Raw genomic sequence first — 25,563 nt, forward strand, 5'->3', positions numbered from 1 at the left:
CCAGGAAGTAGCAGAACTCACATATAGTATTTATGGCATCAATTATTCATGTTTTCACTTCAACTCCAATTTAGAAACAGAGGAAGTGAAAAAAATTTCTCAGTGAGGATCCTAAGCAGGGTACCTTTAGCTACATATTTCTTTATGCTCAGTCTCCTCCCTTCTTAGCCACAATGCTGCTGAGGGACTTCAAAGTTGATTAACTTTAGTCCAATATCACCACCACCAACATTAAATATATGTTTTCAAACCAAACCAGGCTTATCAGTAGGGTAAGGATCTGTAACTCAAACAGCCTGCAATTCTAGATACCCAACAGAGTTTCAAATTAGCATGTTATACTTTGTAGTTCAGGGAAGTTATCCTCTCTACCCCAAGGAATTACCACCACAAATAGGAAGAGATTTCCGAAAAATTCCTGTTACAGAAACTACGCAAGTTTTATTCTAAAGGTTACCATTCAGTATTCACTATGTCAAAAGAAAAGCTCTAAAAAAAGATTGATTTCCAAGGGACTTTTTGATATTTGAAGTGCTCAGGTCAGCTTGCCAACTTCCAGCACCAGTATAGCAAGAAGAAATAATTTAACTCATTTAGGTATTAAAAAAATATCAGAAGGCTTACCAAGTTATCTCCTATTTCAAGACAGGCATTGACATTAATACGCAGCAGTGCCAAGAATCCTTAACCTTCCTAACAGGGTACTTGAGAGCTACACAAGTAGATGCCCTGTACCTACCACAGAAAGCAGAGGGAAACCTTGTAGATTAAAGACCCTTGCCTTTAACTGCATCACCAGCCTTCAGCTTCATGTGTGACAAAATAAATTACATCATATTGATTTTGCTAATCCCTTCCATATATGGTACACTTCAAACAAACCTGCAATCTAAGTTGATTAGACAAGACTGACAAGCCAGTCAATGAGTCCAAGAGCAAAAGGGGAACAACATCTAATCTGTTCATGGCTTCTGCTCTGGTATCCCAGGAAACCAGCTGCAGCTGCTTGGTTCAAGTTGTGTACTATGGCAAAAATGTCTGCAATCCCACTCTAATAACCAGCATTTTCACAACTGCTAAGCAATGTCTGCATGGCAGAGCAGCAGTTCCTCCATAGAATCTGGAGCATGAACTGCACATGCAGAAGCACAGTATGTCTGGGGACCCAGGGCACTCCCATCTCAGTAATGTTTTTACTAGGTCATCAGACCCTGCTTACCACACAGGATTTACAGAAACATCAGTATAAAACCCACTTCACTTACACACAAAGTACAGGAGTAAGCAATATCACAAGGTAAATGATCATTCAGTTCACTTCCTTGGAACCACCTTGCCACCCCTTTTGATGTAACTCAAGAAAACTTCTTTAATTTCATTAACACATTTACCCTGTCCCCCAAATGTAAAACAAAAAGCATCAGATTGAATGTTTTCTACATGGTACTTTAATTATTTTTTACCTAGTAGTACTTTTAAATTTGATGTCTTGACAGCTATTAGACTTCAGCAACTGACCTATTTGATCACTAACTTGGTCTTAATCACCTAGAATAATCTAAAATCCTAATTTATTTTAAGTACTGTGTGTGCCATTTTAGTCTGTCACTTCCCAGCCTTGAAGCACTCAGCTGTCTGTACAGCAAGGATTCAGAGAAGACACCAAACCGACTACCCACACTCCAGAAATCAGCATTTAAGACTCCTGGATTCCTCTCAGAGGTTGCTTTCAGAGAGACATATTTATCCCAGTGTTATTTCTTTATGTGCTACACAGTTCAGCTGGTACTTCTCAAACTGTCATAATGCTAAATAAAAAAAGGCCGTGGGAAAATTAACATACATAAGGTTAACTGAGAACTATCTTCCTGCTAACATGAAAGATCAGGAGTACTAAACTGTACTCTTTTAGTCAAAACACTCTGCAGAGACCCCAGGTGAGCCTCTGGTGTCTTTCTCAGGCAGACAGGCTGCCACTCTGCATCTTATCTGCATTCAGCATCTTATCTGCATTTGCTACTAACTCTTTGCACAAATGCCTGTATTAATTTACAGTGAATGATCAAACCATATTTAAAGCCTTTCTTTTGTTGTTCTTTTCCTCCCCATCAAAACACATATAGCAAGTTCAGCTGTCTTAAGTATTTTATTAAAACCTACCAGGCAGTATCAAGGACAAAACCAGTGGACTGAGCAGACAAAAGCAATTGTGATCTTGTACATAAATCAGTATTGGAAAGGACAATACATTAAAATATGACAGTTTGATTCAAATATCAACTGTTTGGAAGTAAACTCATATTAGTGCCAAAGTCCAATCTGGAGATTCTTTCAAGCTCATTTTCCATGCAGTAAGCTTCACTGTGCTGTAGTGCTATTGTCCCAAAGTAGTTTCTTTAACCCACTGTGCAAGAGGCTGATCCCCACACAGAGTTGAGCTATTTGATTTATTTACAGTTCTGCACAGAAATGGGGGCTGGTGATGAATCCACAAAGCCAGTACAACAACTATCAAAATCTTTCATTATTTATATATTTTACCAAACGAAGGCATTAATGCTCACTGGCTACAAGTTACAGAGCTCCCTCATTAGTTAGTATACTATCTTCTATTAGTTAAATTACTCCTTTACTTCTCAGAGCACACAGACTAATAAAAGCAACTCTTTTTTTGAGTCAGTGGGTTCCTTGGGCCAGTGGTCCGTGAGTTGGTGGTGCTAATCTTCCCTTGCAGAATTACTTTATATCCAGTTGGAGCCGATTTCTCAGTTGTTGACTTTATTGGTTTCTTCCTTATCTTGGGAGTTCTGCCAAATGTCCTTGTGTCTGGTAAACTCTGTATTCTTTGTGCCCACTATCAGTGGTACATCCTGCCTCCCAAGCTTTATTAATCTCCTCCCAGGTCTGAGAAAATGAAAGCACATCAAGCCCTAAACCTTAATCAAGGCCATTCCACCGACAAATAATGTACTTTTCTAACACCTGGATATCAGCATGAAGAGCCTGTCAACAGTGAGAAGGCACTTTGGAACAACAGAAGATGTTACAGTGAGCTCATTAAAGCACTGAGAAAGCTCAAGGGGTACTAGATGCTGAGCACAGGTGAAAATTAGTTGTAAAGGGACATTAAAGATGCAGTTTGGACTTCTCAGTTGAGCAGGGAGACTTCAATTCCAAGAAGGTATTGCAAAGAGGAAGCAGCATCCTTGTAAACTTTATTGTTACAGTTGTCCAGCATGGTAGAAAGTGTCCACTCTATTACCTCATAAACGTTTATGGAACTAACTTCAAATTACCTCTAAAATCCTGAGCTTGTGTTTGGTTTTTTTCTCACTAGTGAAGATGCCCTCCTTCCCCACCTGTGTTTGAACAACATCAGGTATCTTCTCAGTATCAATCTTGCTCACTATCTCCATGCTTTCTCTGCACCACCACACTTATTTGGAGCAGCAGTCATGAGGATGCTCATGAGCACAGTTGTGCCTTTGCACAAGCAGCTGCAGCACAGCAGCTGCTGAGGGGAACAGCAATGCACTGGGAGCTCAATGCCAAAACACTCCCAGAGCTTGTTTAGATTTACAGCATTTTTAACAAGTGAGGTCTAACAGGTTACCAGTTACACACCCAGCAGGACAGCTCAGAGTCCCAAACAAGCACCACACTCAGTGTGTTGTCAAATCCAGACAAAAACAACAATTGGAATTACTACATCAAACAGGCTATTAAGAACCAGCTGAATGATGACAATGTGGGCAGGATTGTCACCGGCATTTGAACACCACAAAATCTGAAGTGTATAAACTGTTGTTTCCTATCTCTTATACTCAACTGAGTCTGATAAATCCTCAGTAGTACTGCTTAAAAACAACTTAGCACCCAAACTAGCTCTAAGCAAGAAGAAAAAAAACCAAAGTGGTGCAAGTCATAACAGAGGTGTTCCTCCTCCCACCCCTCCTGGCACTACTGTGCAGCCAGATAACAAACTAGCCAGAACGTCCCTAATTTATAATTTAAATGGTTTATTCTGGAAGAAGACACCCTTTAGACCTTTATTTAGATAGGTAAGCATCAACAGTTCAGTCAGTACAACATAAAGACCAACCACCAAGGTTGAATCTTTTTCAGCAAGTGTGGGATTGCATGCAAAGGAAAAAAATCCCAACCAGGAGCCTTTGGCTACTGCTGAAATCCTCCACAAATGCCTGTGTTGTCTTTCCTATAGAAGACTCATGAGGCAGTTCTGTATACCATCAGCTCTGGCTTTAGGTGTCAAATAATCTGCTGATAATCTGAATACTCCATATATGCATGCACACATATACTCTATGAGTACTTCTCTCCTTTGGGAAGACAAAATAGAGTCAGGGTTTTCCTTCCCATTCTAACACTCAATATTTTGGCATGTAGGTGTAGGGCAGGGAAATGGCAGAAGGGAAAAATAATCTAAACAAGTTAAATTAGTGACCTGCTTGCTTGTTTAGTGATAAAGACAGCCAAGCCAATAATTTTTGGCCAGACTTCATAATTATGTGATTTATAATGAACATTTTAGAATTACAGCCTCAGCAGCACATATACCTCTCTGGAGCATGTCATTAACATACCATGTTTGACTTTGTTGGAAGAGTGGAATAAGCAAGCAATCACCAGAAGCCACTCTTACAGAGCCCAGTTTCAGCAAAAATCATGTGTCACCACCCTTCAGAGTATGCAGAACTTTCAAGAGGGTTCCAATTTACTTCTATTTACATACAATCAACTATACAGTAACCATCATTTCTGCAGCTCATTAGGAGTCACAAACCCCTTATTGTATTTGTAGGCTGGATTAACTTTGCAGGTTCAAGAGCATGCAGCAAGTCACAGCCTCATCACAGTAGATGTGATACAAGCAATAACACATTGTACCATTAAAATATGCCAACAGCACTGACTGCCTCCTGTAAAGAGATGAGTTTCAAAACATTCTCCTTCGGTCTCATTATACAGAAGTTAGCCTCATTTGAGTAGTACACTGTCTGCTGCTCAAGTTACTCTGCAATATTTTCAGTTAGTCTCTTCCCAAGCAGGCATCATTCAAAGCACGTACCAATGTACGAAAGCAGAAAAAGAAGACTCTGATGCTGAAACTAACACTAGACTACTACTTGCAAAGATGATATTAAAAAACAAAACAAAAACAAAAATCCCCACATCACACCAAAGAAAACCAACCAAAAACCTTTGAGTCAATTTAGACTTTGTAGGACAAAATACTTTCTCCTGGTGGCAAAATGGCCCTTGTGCTAAGTGCAGGCATAATGGCAGCTTTGCAGATCCAGTATATTTTATAGCTTCAACGTGTTTTAAAACAAGTACCTGGAAGATATACATAATTAACTTTTGTTTAGTGTTGCTCAGTGAAGTCACGTCATCTTTTCAAGATAGAAAGCCTGCAGAGAAACCAAGGCTGAACTCCGTGGCTGTCTATAGTCCATATCAACAGGGCTATAGACAAGTTGGGACAGTAATTTAGGTTCAGGAGGCCTGATCTTCCTCAGAGGAAAATACTGAGGAGTTGGATACTGGGGAAGTGACCTCAGGACTATCCTAGCAATGACATATCCTAGCACAACTTCCTTCATGTTTGCTGCAGTACTGTCCACCTTTTCAGGGTACTAAGTCTATGGACATCAGATCTCATACAGACATAACTAATGCAGCCACCAGGATTAAAATGTTGTGATTCTCCTATCGGCATGAAAAAAAAAGAATTCTCAGCAAATCCAGTGCAGAGTAACTCACACCATGCTCTAAGCTGTGTGTGCTGCAGAGCTCACATTCCCTGTACAACCGCTTCTGCACTGAGCACTGCAGCCTGTATTGTATCAGGGTTTATGCTTCTGCTCCAATCTCCAAAATAAACATACCAGGCAGCATATCTAATTATATCTAAGGTAACACATAGCTCATTCGTTTCTTTACTTTGAGCAGTTAGCTTTAAACACAGCTATTACAATAACAGATTAATGACCATGGAAGGCTGCATCACTAGTTCATTACCCTTACAGTCCAGAAGCTTAACACAAAAAGCCACAACAGCAAGATTTTCAATTTGCAAATTAAACACTTACTGATCTGACATTCTTGTACATGTTATCATAGGACATTGAAAGTGCTTCCAGTGTGAAATGTTGTCTTTAAAATCACAGCTTCATCCATGAGACAACTGACTACAGTAAACTAAAGAGAAAATTTCACCAGAAAAAGAATTGTAAAAAAGTTAGCCAGTGACAAAGTGTTCATAAGGGTGAACAAAATTTTAAGTAATTTTCCTGTTGCACTAAGAGATTTTCTGCCACAAATAAATTACTAGGCACTGGGCATGGGACAGGAACTGTTTGAGGTTACCTTCTCAATCTCTATTGCAGATGTGTCTTCCAAAAATAGAAGAACAGCAGTTTAAAGCAGAAAAGAAGATCCTGCACTCTCCAGAACAGAGTAATTAATGGACACCTAAAAAGCAGCTTATCTTTTGATTTTCTGGACCCTGCTAGAACAGGAGTAACACCATAAGCATTGCATGGGTGAGCATGACAAGCTGGGTGCTTGTGAAGTGCATCTCAGGAGTCAGTGCAGACTAGGGATGCACCCCTGAAAACTCCAGGTTCTAGACCCAGGATTCTCCTTACATTCCTTTTGAACAGTGCTTGCTGACCTGCCCAACAAAAGTGACAAGAAACAAAATGCCCTGAACACCGAGCTCTGGGAATTTAATACTGAACTCAAGGTTACAAGTAGTTCTGTGTACAAGGCTGACTCAGAGCCTGTACGTGACCACTTGTACTACACATTTCATTCAGATGATTGTCCTATTTTCTTTAAAAAAAAAAAAAAAAAATCAGCTGAACTGGGACACCTTATTCAATCAGCTAGCACTGGGGCATTTAGTCCAAAGGCACTTTTGCATCCTCCACCTTCTGGGTGGATGCCCTATCCTAAAGGGCAGTAAGCATAGCTCTCTTCAGCCTTCCTCTTGGCATCAGGCCACTGTCCAGACAGGAATGCAAATGCCCAAGCCAGAAAACAAAAGGAGACTGACAGCTCATAGCACAGAGCTTGGAAAAAACTGTCAGGATCAGTAACATTTCACTCTGGCATGTGAGCTGATAAACAGGAGTAATCCCTCCTTGCAGCTGAGCACCTTAAGCTACAGAGGAAAGTTGTTCCTTCACTGGCTGGGTTTAGGCTTTACCCTAGTATGCAGCCAAGAGCCCAGCACACAAAATTTCAACAAGGGAAAGAAAGGATTCCTCAATATAAACTTACAGCCTGATAACTACATTATCTCAAAAAAAAAAAAAAAAACAAAACCCAGAAGATATGTGTTTAGTCCCTTTAAATTGCAGTGGGAACTAAATACACCTCCAGTACTTTTGGCTGAGAGCCACATATTAAATTTCCTGCAAGAGCCAAAGTCCTGAGGAGGACATAGCTATTCCCAGACAAAAGATGGCTGAACATCTCCAAGTCTCACTCCAAAGCTGGGCATGTAAAATAAGTGGGCTGGCCCTTAATGCCACCCTTCAGTACTAAAGTTGTTGACACTTCAGGCACCTCTGTACAATTTTAGTTCTTTATCCTACTTACCACAGATTGCTCTAAAATGGTGACAGTTGCAAGGCAAGAATGCATGGGATAAAAATATTGCTACAAAAGCATAGGAGGGATTATTTAAGAATCCTGCATTATTCCTTAACTTTAAGTGGAACTTTGACCTTGAACAACCAAACTTGTCTACAACAAACATCTGAGAAAGGAAGAATATGGAAACAAAATCACAAAATGGGGGTTCTCCAGCATCTTAGCAAAGTTATAAAACATCCAGATCAGACATCTAAACCATCTGAATACCAACTACTACTAGTCCTTTACCCTTTATTATAAACTGTGTGTATAAACATGTGTAATAGCACCATAGTTAAATTGCAAACAGCAGAATGACATCCAGCAATTAATCTCAAATTTCCATAAAAAGGGACACAGATGCTTTTTTTACTTAGTGAAGGTGAAGCTTCCTATAGCATACTCCATAGTTTGGGAAGGAGGCTATCCAACATTCTTAAAAAGCCTGCCATGTCAAGTGGAAACTCAACATAAGAGCTTTAAAGACAAAATCAAGAAAAGATCCAAGATAAGGGCTGGCAATGAGGCTGATTCAAGCACCCATCTGGATGAGTTCCCATTCACCATTCAGCAACGGAAATCTTACCAGCATAAAAGCATAACAGGTCAGCACAAAAAAAATTTTGAAGGTTGGATCTAGAGTTAATACACAATCCACCTGTGTTTTGCTAATTATTGGTAAGCAACATTAAGGCAAACAGTTTAGCAGAGTTCAAACGGAATTAGGCATTATATGGGTAATAAGAACATCCACAAATACATTAGCTAGGATAAAACAGTTTATAAAAGGATTAAAGGAATACCACATCTCGTGGTATAAGTCAGCCAATATATCACAGATACATTTTTTTTTTCTGATTTTGCTTAGCACAGAGCAGCAGTGCCCACTGTTCTAGCAACTGACAAGTAAATTGCACTAAGGATTAGCTTACAAAAACCAAAATCAAACTAGATTTCACTAGCTCAGGTTCAGAATCCTCTAGTTAGCTTATACAACTGTATATTACATTTATCTTGGAAAAAAAGCAACTCAAGCCAAACCTTAGCTGATTTATATTCACAAGTGCTTACAACACAAACTAGAATTGAGATATTTAAGGCGCAGAAGTTGATGTGACACCCTCAGAGTCAGATCATCACAGCAAAACATCCAGACTATCACCATGATCACCTAAGTAAGCAATTCTCTGCTGATTTCAGCAAACAGCTACCACCTAAAGCTAAAAAAAAAAAACATCCCAAAGTGTCTTAATAGTCTTGCCTTGTCCTGTTGTAAAAGGATTGTGAGAATCAAGATCTCTGGTCACAAGAAGCTTTGCTCCAGTGGCAGGACTATTCATTTCAGGAGAGTTTAACCACTTTGACCTCACACCTTGCACTTCAAGATGTCGTTCTAGTCCAGGTCCAATAAAATAATTAAAGATGTACAAAACCCAAATATTTTTAGCAGTCTGCTTTCCTTGCATCTACAGAAAGCTTAATTTGCCATTAGCCCCATGAAATGGCAGAGGGACTCAGACAAAGGAGCTGTAATTACCAAGTCATCTCCACTGAAGTGCCAGCTACCATACGCTCTCTTCAGGCAACTCAGACTACTCCATATAGTAGTAGTGCCTAGTTTATGAAACCTCCTATATCAAGCTTCATTTTGACAAAAGGGTGGGTTTGATTATTACCAGGCATATTCAGAATTTTAGCTGTTAAACTAGTGAAAATAGAAGGATAAAAATAGTGAATCTTAACAGCAGAGCAGACCACTATAAGCACACAATTCAAAGTGATTACACAAGGTGATCCGGGTTTCATCTCATACTCTCTCACTTTTTAATTAAATATTCTTTGCAATGATAGGAAATATTTAAAACAGATCATGCTACTTTCAGAAATATTTGTGAACCTTTGTCTGTTGATTGGTTTCAGATGAAGTTACAGATGCCTTAAGAAGTCCTGTATCAGATTAGCACTTTCAGAGTAAAAAACCTTGACGGGTCAGAGGGAGATGTAATACAGTTTAAAAACTTATACACTAGGAAGGGGGAAAAGCCTAAATAGGTATTTTTACCATTGCTCCTTCAGCAAAAGCTACCCACAAATAAAACACCTACCATCAGTATCTGCATTACACCAGGGACCACAATTTCTAACATTTCAGTGCTGCAGAAACTGGTATCACTTGCCAAGGACAACCTCTCTCTAATTAGGCAAAGTTTTAGAAGTAAATCAGCTATTAGCTGTAGCACAGGCTTACACTGCTATTAGAGAAAGCAGAGATTTCACCTGCGGTGAAAAATGTGGCTAAGCAGAAATAGATGGTCAAATGACTCAATGAAATAACCAGAGCACCAAACTGGATTTGTATCACAGAAATATCAAGTCCACCTAGTACCCTGATCATTATCAGGAGAACCAGGCAGCTTTTAAACATGCAGGTAAAAAAAAAAAAAAATTTGATTGAGTGACTGTTCCTGTATCTGCAGGGTAGGATTTTTCCTAGAGAAAAACAAGGGAATAAATGTGATAGGAAATTAATCCTACCAGCAGTTTTCACTATTTGCTGGCCTTTGCAGCAAGTAGTAGCTTATAAGTTTTTCACTTCCATTTGAATGAAGTTTTCAACTGTGACTTTTCACAAGTTACTACACAAAGAGAAGCTCAGAAACCAAGTATTAGATGAAAGACAGAAAGAGTACACCTAGTCTTCATTAACTTCTCTGAGCACCTGGCATTCTGCTTAAGATTCAGTGCCTGTAGAAATACCTGTCATAGTTGGCAGTTACAAATATGCTTGTGGCAGCAGGAAAAAACTGGCTCAAATTCTGCTTGTTTTACTCAGTTGGGCTTTCTTTGGGCTGTGCTTTTTGTGCTGAAGTGAAGCAGAATTAAGTACTTCATGAGGGAAGCAAAAGATTAAAACTCACCAGCTTTTTCCTACAGAACCACAAATCGGTGCATGCAATCACGACTAGCAAAACACACGTAGCAAGATGGCTCAATTTCTCACTATGGAGAGCACTACAGAAACCTAGAGCAATCCCAGACACAGCTGCAGCTCCTGCAGCTATCTCTGACAAGGAATACAATTCTCATACTAGTACCTGCTTGCCTGAGGGCTTTATTTTGCACTGGGATTCTGCTGCAATACTTGTATGACTACACTGAACAGGGGGGCTGCAAAATGAAGCACACCAGTAGAACCTGAATTCACATCACATGCATCAGTCACCTTTTGGGGATAAATATACCCTGGAAGGTGCCTCCCCAGAGATCTGGCCTCATGCAGCAAGTAAGCAGCCAGGCACACTGTCATTACAAGTGAAGAACCATTGGGGTTACAACATTCAAAAAAACCAGCAACTTGCTGCAGCAGTCATATTCAACTCCCCGTGTAAGCCTCAAGCTGCTCATTGCTTCTAGTTCTTCTGTCAATCCATTGCCATTTCTCAATCTTAACATTTGCTTGCTATTTTCCTCAGGATATTTAAGTGACTGCAGTTGCCAAGACAACCACTTCATCAACACCAGCACCTCAACTCATCTATCTTGGGCTTCCCTTCCGCTCACCATAACTTCTAGGAAATCAGTTGCCAGAAGCGGTGATTTTTGAAATCTGGCTTTTGTGGCTTTTTAACTTTTAGTGACCTTTGGGATCTCTAAGAATCTCAAGTTCCTGACATAGGAACAGCTTTGTTTTAATTATACCCTCAGCAGTGAGACCTCCAGTAAAGCTGTAAAAAGTCTGATAGTTTAAATTCCAAGCACTAAGGCAATCACAGAGGTAAACATCCAAACCAGGCTTATGCCCCTATGTACTTTCAATAACTCAAGTAATTGAAGTCTCCAATTTTGTTACCAAGAGAAACAAAGTGACAAAATATTTCCTGAGCTCATCTAGGCACTGAAAAGTGCACCAATACACGTACCTTTTCTACAAAAAGTCAAAGAACCTCCATTAAGCAATTACTAAGTAGATAATCCCCATAGCAATATGGATCTTTTAATTAAGTGAGGCTTAAACTGTTAAACTTTCTAGCCATGATAGCCATGAAACTAAGTGGCACTTTCAGCTGAGCTCTGTAGGCAGCCAAGTCTTAGGATGCTGTAATATAATTTCCTGGGATTTCTCAATAGTAAAAGTATGGCAGTAAGGTCCTGCATAGCACTCCTCTTCCTCCAGTCCATCTATCTTAAACACAAACAAGATTTTGCAACTTTAATCACAACGTGACCTTTGATTAGAATTTACATTTTACAAAATATGGGATAAGCCAACAGAAGCAACTAAGCTAGGTCTGGTTAAGTTTTAATACTAACAAAGCTACCAGCATCTTTGTACCATCGGCATCTGAAGCCACATCAGAGCAGCTTCCCAAGTTTCTGTCTACATGGCCCTCACTGCTGTGACTTAAGAGATTTACAGCTGCAACTGTACCAGCTTTGCATCCATTATCACGGATACAGGTGGTGGCTGAACCATGGACACGTGGGATTAAGCATGGGCTGCAAAACCAACTCTAAGCTGGGTCAGTTCACAACTGGTGTTAAATATCATGCTGTTGCTAACAGACCCCACTGCTGTGCTTGAGACAGGTCAAATGTGCCACTGCTGCGTTGCAGACATATTTAAATACTACGAAATTATCTCAATGGTTTATTAGTGTGGACCTTGGTGCTCTGCCACAGTTGCTACAGTATCATTGGTAAATGCCCAAAGTACCTATTTCCACAAGGTTAACAAAGTTAGAGAAGGTAAAGGCTTTATATTCTGCCTAAAACTCAAACTGTACATAGCAATCACATTAAGCTGTGACTTAACATTATTTTGGTGATCTACAACAGTATTTATCAATGCATTTATAATTAAAGCAGTTAGAAACACCAGCTTTCCTTATAGAAGGAAAGGTACCTGCAGGTCAGTTGTGCTGTAGTTTTCTATTTAAAGTGCTTGCTAAGTGCAGAATTTGGCTTTCTGCCCATGTGTTTTAAGCTCAGTGTTGTGGCATAGCCTGGGTAATTGCACTTGGGGTGACAAGCACAACAGAACTCAGAGGCATGTCAGTAAGAGATTTCAAACCTTGTCTTAACTGACTGGAACCAAAACTTGCCCACGAAATGTGCCAACTCCACGACGTGCCACACCAGGCTGTTTCCCTAGCTGTGCTGCAGAGCTGCAAGCCCTTTCACACTTCCACACTTCACATCAAATCCCACATGCTGGTTTCTCTGTGCCGAGAGGCTTTATTTTGAACCTACCCTTCAAAGCACAGGAGAGCAGATCTAGAGTGGCTGTAATGGAAGTGAACAAGAGGCTGGAGCAATTAATACAGTACAAGAAGGAAATCACAGAAGTGGAAATTAAAAAGCAGGGTTTTCACAAGTTACTACAGGCTTCGAACTCTGTGCAGGTCCCTCTGACATTTCAAATGATGAGGCAAGGCAAAGTTATCCCTTGCCTTCTCCAGTGAGAAGTTTACCCAGATTCTCCACAATACACTCTGAGATTTATTTGTGAAGCCTGCATAGCATACGTCTCACAAGCCTACATACCCAGGCCCTGACTTGATGGCTTTCTCTTCAGCACCAGGAATGTCCCCCTCCTCCCCCAGGTTAAGTTACACAACCCCAGCTTTATTTTTTGCTCTTAGAGAATTGCTCCAGCTGCCTCACGGACAAAGTCTGTGCAGAGGAGTGTGACTTGTCAGTACATCAGGTTCTGTGCTGGGGTGCTTCAAGAAACTGCTCAGGCTTTTATTTTTAAAAACCAGGAATAAGCAGAAGTTCTTATTGAAAAAAAATTTCTTTGCTTTTGTGCTTGAAGAGCCTGAAATCTATTGACTTAATTTCTTCAGCTATTCCAAAATTAAATACTGTACTTGTAAACATACATGTCCAATTTGTCTTGGAAGAAAGCTCTCCCATGAGTTATTTATAAAAAGCAAAACACTTTCTACCTACAGATTTAGTCAATTATGCTATTATAAGATATACATACTTTACATAAAGGCGTTAATTTATCCAGAATAATGAATATGAACCAGATAGAAGGCTTAGTCTCTATTCACTAAATTACTCTTACTCTTGTCAAAGAACATTTTATAAAATTCCCTGTGTGTCTACAGGGGTCCTTAATGCAAGCCCAGGGTCCTTCACATGAGCACCTTTTACTGTCACTACAGGTGATGAACAAAGCACTGCAGGGGCTCTCTCATCGTGTTTGTGCAGCATCCAGAGACTATTCTGGACAAGTGCTGTGCTTCACCCACACAAAGGGCCTAACAGATAATGGATTCTGGCTTTTGCATCTCTTTCACCCAGTCTGACATCAGATTGTAGTGATCTGCATTCAGAGCAAATGTGGCACAGCAATATTTAATAGTTTTACCACATAAAGCTCAGCTAAACATGCGCCAAAGAAGGCTTATTGGCTGCTACCTAGCAGAAGATGTTTGGTTGGCCATAAAAGCATCTGGTAATAGACACAAACTTTTCTTGGAAGAAACTGATTTCTCATAATCCTCTTATGTTCCTCTTCCATAAAACACCTCCTTCATAGTATTTTTTTTTTACAAGAAACAGATCCTGCATAGAGTTTAGACGACAACCACATAAAACCCACCAGTTACACAGAGTTTGCTCCAGTTTGTTCCCCCTGTACTTGGCACTGGTGAGGCCACACTTAAGTGCTGTCTCTAGATCTGGGCCCCTCAGTTCAGGAACAACACTGAGGTGCTGGAGCAGGTTCACACTGTTCTTGAAGCTGTTTAAGCAAACTGGACGTGGCACTCAGTGCCATGGTCAGGTTGGAATTGATCTCAGAGGTCTTTTCCAACCTAACTGATTCTGTGAAACATTCTTTCTAGAGTGCAGAAGTCACTGTTCTGTACTTTGCAAGAAAAGGAAAGAAAAGGAAACTTCAAAACTTAATTCTAAATGCAGTTATGAACTAATGTACTCTGAACAAAAAGCTACACAATCCAAAATAAACTGGAGCATGAAAGAGTTAAAGATACAGCAGAACTGACCTCCAGCTAAAGCTTTCCTAGATTTGCTGTAGTATAACTTAGAGGCTCTATCTAGCAAAATTTTTGTTTTAAAAGCAGACACCAGCCATCTTAGTTAGTACAGGTTAGATGCAGTCAGCTCAAAAATACTTCACCATTCTCTTGGAAAAAAGCACGGATGTGGCACTTGTGGACATGGTTTAGTGGTGAACAGGGTAGTGGGTGCTAGGCTGGTGGTTGGACTTGATCTTAGAGGTTTTTTTTTGACCTTAACAATTCTGTTTCTAAGGAGGTGAAAGTCATCCTGATGCTCAGCAAAGCTGGCAGCTGCAGGGGACAAGATGAAACTGAACAAGGCTGAGACACCAGGAGCACCAAACAAGTCACATGTGGTGACCTCATGTGAGCCTGCAGTCATGACTCAAGTACAGTTATTCCAGTTTAGGAAGAGTGGAAGGAAGAGGGAGATGCCTGAGGCTTGAATTCCAAGGGATTCCAAGACAAAGAGGCCTGGTGGCATGACAATGACAAGTCTTTTGTGACCAAGCACACCAGAGCCTTCCTCCATGCCTCTGTCATTGCACACACAGAGCTGATCCCACAGGATGTGGCATTAGCTGCCTGGACAGCAGGTTAGACCCCAGGCATGGTGCTCATGCTGAAGACATGCCCATGTGACATTTCACAAGGCATCCCCATGAGGCACAGGAACGGGCAATGTGTGCTTTAGGATTCTTACTCATTATCCTTACCCCAATATGATCCGAATGATTTTGCTATTCAGGAATACATCCACATCTGCCAGCAGGAACCTCCCTGGCAGAGGAAGGTACCACACACCTATAGCAGCCACCTCACCACGGCTTCTCAGGGCTTTTGTTGACCACCAGCAGGTTACTTAGCTGTTTTCTGCAGGCAAAATATCGTCCCTGGTTGAAGAGGCCAAGCATAAGTACATCACTTACATTAGAGACGTGAATAACTACTTAGTAGCTGTGGGATAAGCCTGCAAGTTGGGTGAAAATTAACAGTCATTTATCCAAGCTGAACATTAAGCAGATGCCTTGAATCTGTGAAATTGGAGTATCACCGCTAACAGCAACAGAACCCAGGCTCATTTCATAACACTGAGAAGAAAGTGGCCAAGACCAGCAGAATTCTTACCCCATCTCTCTTTAGTGGCAGCTGGTACAACTCCAATCTCTTTCCAAATGGAGTACAGTTATGGATGATATGGGTACAAGACCACATACCTGGCTATTACTGTAATTTAGAACTGATATCCAGATCTGCTTTTTAGCCCCTTGTTAGTCTGTCCATAAACCTCTGAAGGTCAAAACCATCTTCAGTATCAAAAAATATTCAATAATACAGCCAGTTTCAAAATTCAAAAGCCCAAATGTCCACAGTCTCAATCAAGTCTACCCTACCTACCTAGTTTTTCCCAGTAGTGCCACTACTGTTGTACTTCAGGCCAAAGCCAGCCAAGCTTCATCCACACAAATCAAAGACTGCAACCAGCATGAAAAAAAAGAAAATCAGTTAAACTTCACAGAAAGTATATTAGTATAATTTTGAAGGACATAAGCTTTCAGGTTTCTGGCAGAGACTGAGAAATGGAAATCATTCCATAAGTAGGTCTCAAAATTTTCATTTTTATATGCTCCAGTGGAGATAATATAACACTATAAAATGCCTAGGTTCATTTAGAAGTGCTTAAAAAAAAAAAAAAAAAAAGTAGCAACAGGTCCTCTACAGTCAATTGTTTAAACATGGCTGTGGTTGACTCAAGAAACTCTGAGAACTATACAAGAGAAGAAACATTACCATCATCCACTGAAATGAAACGGTAAGTTTTCAGTAAGAGCTGTGTCTCAACATCTTTCTTACTTAGCATTTTGAGTAACATGGACACAGAAATAAAAAATGAGGTTAGGCAGAGATCCCACTGAAGTGGCAATATCATTAAGAAAAGACTAGGCTTTTTCTTTTCACTTTAAACAAAAAGTACCATGCACCTTCATCTGAAGCATCTGGGTAGGGGAATTTTGTTACCACATGAATGATAAATTAGAAGGGATTTAGATAATAGCTACAAGATACTTAAAAAGTACAGAAGAGATGTCAGCCTCTCAAGTTATACTGCTTAATGCACTGCTGAAAGGTAGTCAACTACCAGATGTGGGTCCAGTTACTCTTTTGCAGAGAAGTAGCTGGGAGCACAGAGATGAAATTCAGTTTTCTTCAACACATTATAAGAAGCCCATTCTTTTAATAAAGGTGAGTGCTTTTACAGATAGTTTCTCTAGCCAAGATAAGCAAACACTTGCACACCAGTGTGGTTTACATCCATGAATAAGGGGCTTATACAAGCAGACTTCATGCAAGAACAAATGTGTATTCAGAGAATGTATTGTAAGTCAGAGCTATTCCATTGCATGGCTTTTGTTTTGACAAGGCCAAAGAGGGTACTGCAAAAAAAGAATATTATTTCAGCTTTTACCTAGGTCTGACAGCAAAAGATTTCTAGTTGCAGAGATGTATGAAGATTAATTTAAAACCAAAGAATTTTAGCACAATGGACAAGTGTCTATCACGCAAAAATTGACCCAAGTGATACAACTGATTAAACACTGATCCTTGCACCATTTCAAACCATGGCAGAGGCTTTTGTATCTTAACCTCTTTAAATAATTTGCTACAATGAACATTAAAACATATATTTTAAATACTTAACTAGGATATGTAACTACGGGAAGAGTCACAAAGCTACTGCAAACATGTCCTTATTACTATCAACTAGGATTTCTCAAACAAAACATATTAACCTGAATATCAAAATTAGCTGCACAATTTTTAACACAACAAAGCAGTCCAAAAGGAACATATGTCTTGCTTTTAGTACTGAAACCTTAAGTAGTAAGGTACAGCCTGCCTGCCAGGCAGCCTTCTCTTTCTAAACCACAAACACTATGATGCCTCCAAGTGTCACCCATTTAACATTCAGCCCCTTTAAGTTCTTGTTGTTCTCTGGGTAGAAGCTTCAATTTAAAATGAACACCCAGGAAGTCTTGAGGTCACATTTCTTCAAGTCAAGCAAGATTCCAAAATATCCTAAACACACAGTAATTTAGTAGCTCTCATTTTTCTTCTCTTTGTAAGCCACTTTGGGCAAATGCATTTTAAATATTTCAGCAACTGTGACAACGGGCAATCAATCAATCAATTTATTTACTCTTGGCTACTAGTGCTTCAAAGGTGGGTACACAATGCCAAAGTTATTACTATCAAACTGGCCTGGTGAGATGGGACATTTTCAGCAAGTCACTACCACAAAAGCTTAGCAAGATTAACTTCAATTCCCCTGACCCATAATGGTGGATAAAAACACTAAGTCTAAAAATGAATCAGCATTCCGGAAATAGCTGACTAGTTTTGTGTACATGCATGTGTGTATGTACACATCTGATCACACGCAGCCAAAATCAAAAGAGCAGCTGTATTTATGAGTCACGTCATCTCTAGTCCATCCACACTGCAGACAATGTGTAACTGTGACATTTCCAACTTGAACTCAGCTACATTGAAGTTCAGCGTAAAACCTCCATCATTTAGCCCATACTTTTAATTACCCTGAACACCTGATGAACACGCCAAAAGGCACACAACAAAACTGCACATCAAAGATCAGAGTTAAGGTTCTGCAAGCATTTTTTCCTGACATTCCCTACCCTCCAGATGCAAAACAAGCATTGTATAGCAGACCTTAGGTGCTATTAAAGAGAAGGTACCCTGTGTGGATATATTAACATGTAAAATAGCAAGGCTCTCCAGCATAAGAGTGACTTCAGAAACAGCAAGGTAAAAACATGTTTGAGTTTTGAAAAGTTACAGACGTGTAAAAGCCTCAGACACTTGGACAACATCACTGCAATACTGGATCTAAAGGATTTATACACAAAAAATTTTAAAAACCCCACTCTTCTAACACTATATAGTCAAAACTTTCCATTAATTCCTATAATATGAACCACATATAAGTCTACACATTTTTAGTTACTATCTCTTGAACAGACAGACAAAAAGAGGCACAGTTCCTTGCATTGTTACCTGAGAAAAAAACCCTAAAACTCAAGTTCTATTTTACCTTATCAAAGGACCACTGAACAAAAATTAGGCAAATGAACAGTGCTCAGTTTACTGATATGGAAACTTTTCTGTTTTATTCTAATGGGATGGAAGAGTTGGGCTGTGCTACAGCACTCCTCTTGCTGTACAACAGGACCCAGCTGCACGTGATCTCCTATGTTAAGGCAGTATCAGAACTGGAAACCACCATCTGAACTTCTCATCACACACCACAGTCCCACCTGGATCAGAGGATCCCTAGGGAAAGGACTGGGGGATAGCTGTCACCATCTCCTTCTGAGGATACAATGATGTCCAGAGCAGGTTACAGGATGGATGAGTAGTCTGTGCAGTGCAGAGGCACAGCCACCAGAAAACCTGTCTGCAACAGCAGAGTGAGGAGCAATGGGGTATTCCCCAGGCCTGAGAGTCTGGGACCGTATCTGTGCTTTTGATCCATGAACCAACACGGGAAGAAGTCTTTTGCTTCCCTGCCTGCTGACAGCTTGGAGGGTCCTTGGCTTTTGAGACTGAACAGGAGCTCCATAGTCCTGGAGCAAGCAGGGCCCCATTCACCTGCAATACCATGTCCATTTGCTGCACCAAACCACTGCTCATTAGCATCAATGATACCTAAGGGCAACAGAATACACAGAGAGAAACTCTGCAGGACCTTGCAATGCAGAAGCCCACAGAAGGCAGTTTTTGTATTGAGAGTACCTCACATTTTCATCCTGGCATTAATGGTATTTTTGAGTAATTAAATGTTCTATCAGTTATATAATTCTAAGTGATTAGAAAACTTCTATTTGCCTAATTTTAAGCATCACGAGAAGTAGACTACAACACCAAACTTTCAAACATGGTGTTCATTTTTGCCATCAGTTATTGGTAACTGACTGGTTCTCCATCTATTTCCTGCTCTGAAATCTTAACACATTTTGCAAGTTACTTTGAAATCAAATCACCTGGAAGAAGCTGAGATACAATACAGAACTCTATACAGCACAGGGCTAATGAGTTACAAAAAGCACGGATAACAATGCCTTGACAAGTATTTAGCCCCTAAATTACTTGACAAAACTAATCATAATGCTTGGTGTTTTTCTCCCCTTCCAACTCATGTGTCAAGGCTTGTTCCTTCAAGTAGGAAAAGTACCTTATGAAATAAACTGCCTTAAGAACTATGAAACAGTAACTCTTAACAATGTAGTTAATTTTTCTTGTTTCCTTTCATGCTAGGTATATTCATTTTAATTTACCCAGCCTGAATCACCTCTGAAGGAGTTTTTAATATTGACTTTTTGTCTACGTTAAACACGCTTCTTGACACAGTGTGCTTGGTCAAATCATGCTTCTGAGCAGTGCTAATGAAGTTTCTATTTGTATAACTTTTCACTTGTACCTTCCCTGAAACCCTGGCTCTCAGCACAACTACAATACCATGCAACTAAAAAAATCAGAAGACCTGTCTTTCTCAAAACAATTAAAACCTCTCTTGCTAAGGTACAATTGCACCAAACATTCAGGACTTCAAGCAAGCCATCAGGAAACACTTTTAAATAGTCCAGCAAGTATCCACTCTTCAATCAAAGCACTGGGCAGAGGTTCATCAATCTCCAGGCCCTGAAGATAATGCTCCAGCATTACAGAAAGACACTGGATTTCAAGATAGGGAAGAATGGTCACCTGAGATGGTAAAGATTTCACCATGCACAGCCCTCAGCCATTGAGACGTAGACCACCTAGTACCTATCAGCCCCAGATTACGGCATAATAACCTTTCTTGTGGCCATCCCCATTTATGTATCAGCTGCCAAAATTAAAGATGAAGAAGTTCTGCCATGTAGCAAAGCACCCTCTCAGATGAACCAAAGATGCCTATAGCAAAAGGTGGCATTGATGAACTGATCACACTTAGTTCTGCAGATTGTGGCACATTCTGGTTCTCTGCTGCTCAGGCACTGCCTGCAAAACCAGACCTATTTCCATCACTTCCAGAGCAATTCAGAACTACCACACAGCCCAGTGGAATCTGATCTAAAGACCCAACTTATTACACCATGTCCTTCAAAGCTGAGCTAAGAAAGAAGCAATTGTCAATATCTGTGACCTGGACACAAAGCACTTCATTCTGAGAAAAATCTTCCTTTTGTCACTCAAAAAACTCAGCAAGTGAATCAGATGTAAGCAGCACTTTAGACAACAAGGTCTACCCACACTTCACCTTTACACTTTGTGAGTGAGTCTGGGAACAAAACCAATTTCACCTAGTGCAGTTCAATACCTGTGGCCCAACAAAAATGATTCTGCTAGAACTTTAGTCAAACTGGCAATTTCTTACTGCCAGCAGCTGAGGGACCTCTTTGAAGGACTTAACATCACTGTCCCTGAACTGTTTTTCCCCTACCAGCAAAGAAGAGAGCTAACCAGTGCATGGAATAGCTCAACTCCTTCTTTGAGGATGGTAGTCAAGAACTTTAAGGTTGCTCAATACCTTACAAAGCTATACAGCATGACTGAATAATATAATAATTCTTCATTGATGGGGCTGTGACTGGGATAACCATATTGTCAACCAGGTAAGACAAAGCTTGATGTTACTTCTCTTCAGATGTCCACCTTCAGCTGATCACAGGAATGGGGTGGGGGGCAGCTGCATGTTCCCTTGCTGATACAAGCTGCTGCTCATATAGCTGTTGCTCCTGGAGGCTAATCTAGATGGCAGTCCTAAACCCTGAAGCACTGCAGCAGATCTGGGCATGCTACATTAGCTGATAAAATATGCTTAGACACTGCACTTGAATTTTTAAGAAGTCCCTGGCTTTATTATAGCCAGCATGTTGACAACCTACCATTTAAACAAACATTCAAGGGTACTTATTCTCTGCTTCAATTTATCAGATGTTAGAGCTAAAGGACTTGCAGCTGTAACCAGAATCTGTTTTGGTTGAAGTTGTTGAACCAGCTTTAGACAGTAGCTTCTGTCAAGGAGGTGCAGAGAGAGCATGTCTCTCATTTCAGTTTATTCTACTACTCCAACAACCCAGAGAGAAAGGCAGTACCTCTCCAAGAATAAACAAGGTGCCAAAAGTTGATGTGACCACCCCCAAGAGCTCCCAAAGCACAAATCAAGCAATAGCATTCCCCAATCAACATCCCTAACACTTTCTTTATTGAAGTCACCTTAACCACAAGTTTTCCTTGAAGTATTTGTGCTCTAGCTTAACTAGAAGCCTGTGTACTTTGCCTCAAGGTCCTGCTGTTAAACTACACTTCTAGTGGAACACAATTCCCACTGCCACAAAGTTGAAAAAAGTTACATCCTGTAACTGTGTCTTTCTAATCCCACTTTCCTAACCTTACTAAACTGCAATCACAAAACAAGATGAAGCTAAATATTTCATCAAGTTAATAAATACAGAAAATGAAACACATGCAAGGTGAGCACTAGTTCAGGCTTGCACATACAATTACTATATTGCAGGAGTCACCCATCAAATAATGTTACGGTATTATTTTTATCTCCAAATTATTCCATAAGCAGAGTCTAACACATGTGAAGACCTAAGACAAAGAGAGCCGAGAATATCACTTCTCACAGAACTCTTTCTTCTGTGTCTCAGAAGTCAAGATGCATAACCAAAGACCAGATACTACAAAAATCCTCCATGCAGGGCTCTTCATGGAGGAAAGATGAGACAGAAACAACACACAAGAGATTTCAGCCATGGCACTGGCAGGGAATCCCACTGCTGGGGATGGGTGGAAGCATCATGAGACCTCATCTTCCCACACTCAAAACTACCATCACAGGGCTGGTCAAAAGAATTTAGAAGAAAGGCACAGCAGTTCAAGGACATCAAGTACCCAAAAACCCAATCATAGTGCTGAGGTAAGGCAACTGGGAGCCTTGCCTAAATCTACACTTGTTCACACACATCCCAAATTACTTCTCAGGCAGCTTCAGTTTCTTTCCAGGAACAACTGCAAATATGCAGTCCAGAGAGCTCCCCAACCAAACAAAACTATTTTGATCAGTCATGATTTCTTTGACAAAAAATGGATGAGTAATCTAAGTGCAGGAAGAGGTCACCAGACCATTCGGATGTAAAGATGACACTGTTACCAACTAAAGGCTCCAGCGACTTCCTGAATAAGTAATAATGGAGGTGAGTCTAAGAATACACCTATCACACCTACGTGAGTAAGCCAGCCAACTCATTACAAAAGACAAGTCTTTTGCCAAAGCCTTCCTTTACTTCCAAACAATGAGGCCAAACTGAACATGACTCAAATCTTTTATTCCCCAAGCTACAGGTTATTTCGGTTTTGTGGAACAAAGCTCTTAAACCTTGACCAGACCAAGAGGCACTGAAGGTGCATGTTAGTCAAGCAAAGACATCATCCAATTTTCTTTTTTCAGTCTGAGAGAAGCCAAAGGGCATGAAATGGGAGATGCAGGAGCCACAACTAAAACAGTTAACTGCTGGGAGAAGCAAGCTCATGGGGACAATATTTTGCCAGAGATCAAGCAGACATCAAGCACATAGGAGTGTGCCGGTGCCACACATCTTCTGCAGGAACAAAGGTTTTCCAATTGCCTGTTTTAAGAAAAAAGTGCAACTCCCCCTCCTCCAGTTGTTTTGATAATTTAAGTACACTCCCTTCAGGTCTTTTCTGAGACGGCTGTGCCAGATTTCTTACTTGCTGTATTCACAAGAGTGGAAATAGCAACCACAAAAGTTTTTTTGTATTAACAGGAAGGCTGAGAAAGGAATTGAATCTACCTTCACCCATTATGTGTTGCTGCAGCCCTTTGAAGGCTGCCTTCTTAAAGTGTGGAGAGGAAGAACACAGGAGTAGAAAAAAAATTGTGCCAAACAGCCCTGAAGCCTACGGAGTCCTGAGGAAAACACTGCCTTTACACTGAATTAGCCATCAATGAGTGAAGCTATCAACGGATGGCTTGGAAGCCTCTTACTTTGAAATAAATATCCCAGAATCATAAAATGTTTGGGTTGGAAGGGACCTTGAAGATCATCTAGTTCCAACCCCTCTGCCATGGGCAAGGACAGCCTCCACTATTCCAGGTTGCTCAGAGCCCCATCCAACCTGGCCGTGAGCACTTCCAGGGATGGGGAATCCACAACTTCTGTGGGCAAGCTGTGCCAGTGCCTCAACACCCTCACAATGAACAATTTCGCCATAATATCTAAGCTAAACATACTCTCTTTGAGTTTGAACCCATTCCCCCTTGTTCTGTCCCTAAACGCTCTTGTAAATAGTCTTGCCCCATCTTTCCTCTAAGTTCCCATCAGCTACTAAAAGGATGTGGAAATACGGGACTAGATGATCTCCAGAGGTCCCTCCCAACCGTAACAATTCCGTGAAATACACGCACAGAGCAGAGCCCAGGGGGCAACTCGGGGCGGAAGGGCAGAACTCTCACGCCGGGCCGAGGTTCCCCGGGAGGCTCTTTGGGGCTAGGGGAACAGATCGGCAGCGCAGCGGCGACCGTGGCGCGGCTCCCCCTCTGCCCAGGCCGTGCCCGTGCCCCCTCCCGCAGGCCCGGCCCCGGCCCAGCCCCACACCGCGGCCCGCGCCGCGGGGGAAAGGCCCGTACCTTGAAGTACCCGCCCTCGTAGAGCGTGTTGGGGGGCCCGAAGATCGCCACCTCCCAGTTGTAGAGGTCGGACTCGTCGACCAGGGTGATGCGGAAGCCCTCGACCGGCTCCTCCTGCAGCGACTTCAGCTCCAGCATCAGCGCCTTCTGCGAGCTGCTCATCTGCTGCTGGGCCATGGCGCGGCGCGGCCCCCGCCGCGGCCGCCTCCTCGCTCCCGGTGCCGCTCCCGGTGGTCCCGGTGCCGGTGGTGCCGGTGCCGCCCCCGCCCCTCCCCGCGCTGACGGCCCCGCCGCCGCCACTTCCTTTTGTGACGGCGCCGCTCGCGCTGACCTCAGCGCGCCGCGCCGGCCCCGCCCCCGCCGCTCCGTTAGCCGCGCCCCCCGCGCCCCCAGGCCACGCCCCCGCCGCACGCCCGGCCGTGCCCCGGCGCACAGCCAGGCCACGCCCCGCCTCGCCCCGGGCCACGCCCCGCCGCACGCGCTGCCGCGCGCCACGCCCCCCGCCGCGTGCCCTTAAAGGGACTGCGCTCGCTGGCGCTGTGGCCGACGGGGAGGAGGAGTCCGGGGGGTGAAGGGGTGAGACGCCGTGTTATGGTGTAGTGGGGGCTTACAAAATCACAGCATCGAGTCCTTTGGAAAAGATCTGTGATAGCACCATAGTCCAACCTATGACCCAACACCACCACTGAGTGCCACGTCCAGTCTTTCTTTAAACAACTCCAGAGACAATGGCCCCATCACCTCCCTGGGCAGCCCATTCCAATGCATGATGACCCTTTCTGTAAAGAAATTCTTCCTAATGTCCACCTTGTGCCTTCCCTGGCACAGCTTGAGACCTTAAGCCATTAGCGAGTGTCCACAGGAGGGCCTCAAGGATGATGAACGTTCCAGAGGGTGGCTCCTCCGTGTGAGGAGCAGCCGCGGGCACTTGGCCTGTTCAGCCTGGAGAAGACTGAGGGGAGGCCTCACTGCAGCTCCCCGGGAGAGGCAGAGGACAGGCAGAAACTGATCTCTGTTACAGGACCTGAGGGGATGGCATCAAGCTGTGTCAGGGGAGGTTTAGTCTGGATATCAGGAAAAAGTTTTTCAGCAGAAGGTAGTTGGGCAGTGGAATAGGCTCCCCAAGGACACAGGTAAAGAAGCATT

General features: G+C 41.9%; 1 protein-coding gene across 1 annotated transcript in view; it reads right to left on the reverse strand.

Moving 5' to 3' along the window:
- The window catches only part of UBE2R2 (ubiquitin conjugating enzyme E2 R2), a 51,290-nt gene extending 26,611 nt beyond the window's left edge, over positions 1-24,679 (reverse strand). Inside the window, exon 1 of the mRNA XM_059492216.1 lies at positions 24,418-24,679. Within this exon, the coding sequence (XP_059348199.1) occupies positions 24,418-24,594 (177 nt within the window). The 5' untranslated portion in view covers positions 24,595-24,679. The remainder of the gene's footprint in view (positions 1-24,417) is intronic.
- Positions 24,680-25,563: the final 884 nt, after the last annotated feature.

This window comes from Ammospiza nelsoni, chromosome Z (genome assembly GCF_027579445.1).
Source record: "Ammospiza nelsoni isolate bAmmNel1 chromosome Z, bAmmNel1.pri, whole genome shotgun sequence".
Taxonomy (NCBI): domain Eukaryota; kingdom Metazoa; phylum Chordata; class Aves; order Passeriformes; family Passerellidae; genus Ammospiza; species Ammospiza nelsoni.